At 37.5% G+C, this 6,312-nt stretch overlaps 1 protein-coding gene across 1 annotated transcript; it reads right to left on the reverse strand.

Moving 5' to 3' along the window:
• Nucleotides 1-2,580: 2,580 nt before the first annotated feature.
• Nucleotides 2,581-3,944, reverse strand: LOC140827699 (vinorine synthase-like). Its single transcript, XM_073190481.1, has 2 exons — nucleotides 3,875-3,944; nucleotides 2,581-3,617 (listed from the first exon to the last, which is right to left on the reverse strand). The coding sequence occupies exon 2, from the start codon at nucleotides 3,585-3,587 to the stop codon at nucleotides 2,646-2,648; it is 942 nt and encodes a 313-aa protein (XP_073046582.1). The 5' UTR covers nucleotides 3,588-3,617; nucleotides 3,875-3,944; the 3' UTR covers nucleotides 2,581-2,645.
• Nucleotides 3,945-6,312: the final 2,368 nt, after the last annotated feature.

The raw sequence follows: 6,312 nt of genomic DNA on the forward strand, positions 1-6,312 counted from the left end.
TATGTTTATGCGATGCACGTTAAAACGTTTTTCGAGTTTCATGTTTCAGGCGATTATTCGAAGCGGGATTGAGGAAAAGACCCGGTGACGATTTTTGGCAATTTAAAATGTGGTATTTTATTTTAAGTTGAGGATGGGGAAATTTATTAAGTTATCAAGTTTTAATATTTTAAAACATTATTGTGTATTTAGATATTCAAGAGTTTGAAACTTTTAAAATTGGTGTGTAATTATTTTAATTGTAGAGTTTGATTAAATTAGTGTGTGTTAACTTTTATTAGTATTTTAAATAGTCTATTTAGCTAGAGTTTCTCCTAATTAAAACACACACACACGTTACACACACTCACACACACTTACACGTTTTTACACACACTAAACACACACACTCACCTTACGTTTCAGATTTTTTATTTTTAAGAGAGAAAATTCTAGGGTTTTTCTCCCCATAGCAGCCGCCCCCTCCTCTGAACTTTTCCAGCAAGCTTTGTGAATTTTCTTCAAAGAATTTTAGCGTCACAATCGTCCCGGATCAAGCCTCGCTCCATCTCCGCTTCGGTGTCGTCGTACGGTACTTTTAAATATCAAAAAGGCACGTATAATCTGTTCTTGCTGTGTCGATCAAGTCATATATTGTATTGCATTGTTTTTATGCGTAAAAGTTATGTATGATGATAGTAGTTTAAGCGGATCATGAATCGGATCAATTGCGAAGGAAAATTTTTAGATCTAAAACTCGTTTTTACTGTTCATGTCAAAACTGCGATTATTCCGTTCATATTGGGAAAACTTTCAACGGCAAAAACGTAGAAATTTTCGATACCTTCGATTTGATATATGATTCGAAATTTTTGGACGAAAAATGAGTGAGTTATGATATTTTCCGTGCAACTGCGCAAACTGAAATTTAAGAAAATTATGTTATTGATACGTTTCTTGAAGTTTTAAGTTGCAGGCTTCGTTGGAAATCGACGGGCGATTGTTGCTGCGTACGGGTATGTTAGTAATGATGTTAAGAGTGTTTTTGAGGTTACGTTTCATGTCGATAGGCACTCGAGCTAATTGGAAGTCGTAGGAGACAGTTTGATGTCAATTGCCATATTTTGGGTCGTGGGTGTCGTAGAGCGAACACTGTTGTTTTGAAACGTTTGTACAATTTGGGTTTATGTTATGGTATGCTAGGATGAGTCTCGAGGTGTTGGTGCTTGGTCCGTATAATCGAGTCTAGAAGGATAAGCATTGGGTGTTCAGAATTTTCGTAAGTTCGCGATCACAGTGGGTACACGGACCCGTACACGGACCCTGACACGGGGTCCGTGCCTTTGTTTTCTCCTCGACGTCTTTTTCCAGTATCTACACGGACCCCTACACGGATGAGGGCACGGGGTCCGTGCCTTTGGGTTTCACTTATTGTCTTTTTCCAGTGCCTACACGGACCCTCACCCGGACCCTGACACGGGGTCCGTGCCTTTGCTTCCTTTCGGTGTCTACTTCCAGTACCTACACGGACCCCTACACGGATGTAGGTACGGGGTCCGTGTCCTTCTATTTTTTGGGAAAAATAATATAGTTTGTTTTGAGGTTGATGTCATGATTTAGGGCAAGGGTTATCGAGGTCGTGTCATGGGAAATTTTAGAACGTCCTAAGTAATGATCGAACTCGAGAGTAAGTATGATTTCTACGTTAAGTTATGTGAGTTGAGCACACAAGTTTATGTTAGTATGTTGCAGCAACGGCCCCGATCGAAGCCCAACGAATCCCTCAACGCCAAGTAAGTATGTATGACGTGAAATAAGATATGTTAAGTTTTTGAGGTATGCTAAATGTCTTGTGACCAAGTTATGTTAGGATTGGAAATCGTTAAATTATGAACGGGGACCAATCCGCCCGTTAAATTATGAACGGGTTAGATCGTGGTTGTGAAGCGTTAAATTATGAACGTGGATCAACTGGCCTGTTAAATTATGAACAGGGATCTTATGTATGCGGCAGTGGATACGTCCATGTCAGCCCAGTACTGTGGTATAGTATGATCAGGCTCTTTTACGTTATGGGTCACTTGCTTTGAAACATCCTCTACGTAAAAATGATGACGTTATTTATGTTTACGTATGCAGTATGTTTATGAAAGTTTGAGTTATGGCACGTCGAAGTATGTATGTACGTATGTTCAAGTTTTAATGCGCAAGTTCAAGTTTCAATTATTTATGTCCTATTTTAAAGTTGCATGCGATCTTATTATGTAGTACTCGTTATTCCAGTTTATACGTGTTGAGTCTTTAGACTCACTAGACTTGATCGATGCAGGTGACTATGTTGAGGAGACGGGAGGTGATGACCAAGGGGCAGGCTTGGGCTGAGTGGCAGGCTAAACCCGAGGACCGCAAGTTTATGTTTATGCAAATTTTTAAAATACTCTGATGTTTTGATTTGAACGTGAGACGTTTTGAGACAGTTTATTTTAGCAACATTTTTATTGGTAGCAGATGATTGTGAGATTTATTTTTATGAATGTTGAGTGACGACCGTATGAATGTTTTATTTAAGAAAATTTTTAATTTTTCCGCAAATTTTAAGTAGTGTAAAATACGGTTCGTTACACAGTCCTTCACACCCTGGATTAATGTTTCCCGCATCTTGGAAACTATTCTCGATACTCAAGCCTACAACACTCATCTGCTGTGTACTCGAAGCCGAACGCGGAAACCCACGTTCCGCAAGTATATTTAGAAACCGGCGGAACAGTTCTTTCGCGAACGTTTGCTGCTTGCAAGACGGTGGCAACTCTCGAGCGGCCCCCGAGTTTCGCCATGTCGGCGCGTAGAAGAGCTTGTGTTATGAGTGCTGACACCACAGCAACCCTCGAGGGTGGCCTCTCAGTACCTGTGTTCGGTTTCCACCCAGGGTTGGCTCTGTCGCGAAGCCTAGATATGGCATCCTTATCAAACACAAATCTTTTAATAACGATACTGTGGTCCGGAACTCTAGAAACCTCGAAATAGAGTGGAGCCGCATCCTCAGCCGGGAACATGGAGTTAGAGTCGAAATCCAGAACAATCGGGTCCCCACCAGTAGCATCGTTGGACCATGCCGCCAGGAACATGCTCATGGAGTACGAGTCGAAAATCCTATACGACGCGCACACGCCGATGGCAAGACCGCCGCATTGGAACTTGTTGAGCTGAACTGCGAGCATTGGGTCGGTGGGCTCGTCAGCCTCGCCTACTCCTACGGGTAGGAGGCTGTTAAGCCAACTTAACTCAGAATTCACAGGAGGATTCAAGATTTGATGGAGCTCGCAGTCAACTCGTGCTTCTAAAAACACAGCACCCTCGTCATTACAATCAACAAAGTGTTCATCCTTGACGTATCTCCCAGCTAGTGGATAAAAAAGGGTCAGAACTCGAGCAAGTGATTCTTCAAACTTTTTGGTCATTTTTTCATCAAACGATTGATAATAGAGGATTCGAATGACATGCATGGTCGGGTTGATCTCGTCCATGGCAGAGATTTTGTAGCTTCTGAGATTTGAAGGGGTTGGGGTTGACGGTTTGATCAGCTTCCTGCTCGTTACACTCGTCTTCATCGTTCCCGCAAAACAATCACTCCCTTGCTGCTGTCAAAAAACAAAGATCGAAATCACTTGGCTGAGCTTGTAAATCCATCTTAAAATTTCTTCAATCTAAGCAGATATAACAAGATTTTTTTAAAATGAAATTACCAATCAATTATTGTAAAGCAAAATACGAGAATTATCAGAAGTTAACAATATAGAGATGAAATCAAAGTGAGATAAACATAGAAGACGAAGAAAAAAAAAATACAACGATATTTCTTCAAACTAAATGGAAAGGTTTAATAAGGAAAAATTACTGTGAAAATCTGAACAAAAATAAATCCAATTTGGAAGAGTAGAATTGATTGTAACCTGGTAGAAATAAAAGTGATATAGTGGATTTAAATAGAGATTGCAGGTATCTTTACTACCATCAATTAAATAATTGTTTTATATTATAAAATATATAAATTAATATAAAATATTCATACTCTTTCATAATTGTCGCATTGAAATTTTTTTATTTAACATCTCGTGTTTCGCATGATTTGAGATTAAATACTTTTACAGCTAATGATTTATTTTTATTAACTTGTTTAAATTTCTAAAGTAATTTAGTTTTTTATACACTAATTATTTCATGTCAATATTTTTTTTTATCTAGCGTCAACAATTTGATAACAATAATAAAAAATTATGCCAAAAATGGAAAAAATTGAAGTAGAAAAAAAAATAAGCAAAAACTTGTGTGAGACGGTCTCATGGGTCATATTTTGTAAGACGGATCTCTTATTTGAGTCATTAATGAAAAAATATTACTTTTTATACTGAGAATATTACTTTTTATTGTAAATATCGGTAGGATTGACCCGTCTCACATATAAATATTCATCAGACCGTCTCACAAGAGACCTACTCAAAAAAATATTTTCCCTAGTTAAATACTTGTAGTTTTTTTCTAGGCTACAATTATAATATTGTTCCAAACTACAAATATATAATGTAATTGATTGCAACGGGACTTGAGCGTGGACGCGAGCGTTTATCTCGGGCAAAGAAAGTAAAAAGAAATAACTATATCTATCTAAATAAATTAGGAAAACTACCCGCAATCAACGAGACTCGAACCTAAGACTAAAATATCTCAAAGCATCAATCTTAACCATTGGATCAAGGACTTGTCGATGGATGATACTTTAGTTGAAAATTTTGTAATCACCAGGTGTATTATGAAATCATTTTCAAATTTTAATTAACTGAATATAATGATGAGAACTTAATTAACCATAGCTTTATATTGAAAAACGAAGTGAATAGACAAGATAAATCGAATTTTGTAACTGATTTAGTTAATTTCAGAATCAATTTTTTTGGGGTTGGGAGGCTGGTGCCAATAAGAAATATAGGTACATAAATTATGGCAAAAATTAGTGTGAGACGGTCTCGCAGGTCATATTTTGTGAGACGAGTCTCTTATTTGGGTCATCCATGAAAAATTATTATTTTTTATGCTAAGAGTAATTTTTTTATTGTGAATATCGGTAGGGTTGACCCGTCTCACAGATAAAAATTCGTGAGACCGTCTGACAAGAAACTTACTCATGAATCATTACTATAAATTTAATGTAAAAATAAATAGAAGAAAAAAAATAATTCAGTTTTCCAAATTTTCAAGTATCCATATTACTTGAGAACCTTCATACAATTTTTCAAACCATATATGACAAATTCCGTTTCATGCGATTTCACGTTTTCTTTTTTTTTTTTTTTTTGCTATTTTTTGTGCCCATTGTGGACCCTACTTTGATTTAAAAAATATATGTGAAATAAATGAGTTGGGATTTTTAGTAACTTTTTGAAAGATTGTATGTTTTATTATTATTATTTTCACCTAACTACAGTTGTAAATTTGCGATTGTTTCCATCCCAACAGTTCCAGAAAGATTATGTTTTTTTTTATTATTATTTTCACCATGGGGAGACACGATTCGGACCTAGGCCTCTCCCTTAGGCTTAGCTTAGTTGTTGGGATGAATATAGATAAACCAACTAATGAACAATCATATATAATTGACGAAATATCACGATATTGAAATAACAAGAGAATTAGAAAGATAACTGATATGATCGCGTTGAAATGGATGAGTCAGGTAAGGAGCTCCAACGGATCAAATCAACAATTTATAGTGTTTGGAAATTTTGAGTGAAAATAATGGCTTGAATTAACACCTGCAAACAAGAAAGTAACTCGTGGATGGGCGCCGGAGGGGTGTCCGACGTAGCCACTCCGATGCTAAAGTCAGCAGGTTGAGGATGAACACAAGCAATATTTGAGAGAAAATATGTGTAATGCTTAGAGTTCAAAGATTTCAGAATCATCAAATGACATTAATACATGCTATTTATAGTAGAAAATAGGGTAGGTACATCGATTCTCGTGCCACCTACTAAGCATGGCAAGTCGGTTGCCCATTCTCTAGCTTCTGATGACTTATAGGACACTCCAAACCCAAGTTGTTCTGACTGATTAGACTGTCTGTATCAATCATACTCGAGTGTGGTGCAATTCTTGAGGTTGCCCAAGTGGTGAGGCACCCGAGAACTCATAAGACAGTTTGGACTCTTGACTGCCCGAGAAGATGAGAAATGCTAGGTTGGTAAAGTACTTGGGTGGTTCGTGGAGAGCCCGGGCTTATGATGATTACCCGGGAAGAGGCGCGGTCACCGGGTTCTTGATTATAGTTCTCGGGTCATC

The sequence above is a fragment of the Primulina eburnea genome, chromosome 3 (genome assembly GCF_022965805.1).
Source record: "Primulina eburnea isolate SZY01 chromosome 3, ASM2296580v1, whole genome shotgun sequence".
In the NCBI taxonomy this organism is placed as follows: domain Eukaryota; kingdom Viridiplantae; phylum Streptophyta; class Magnoliopsida; order Lamiales; family Gesneriaceae; genus Primulina; species Primulina eburnea.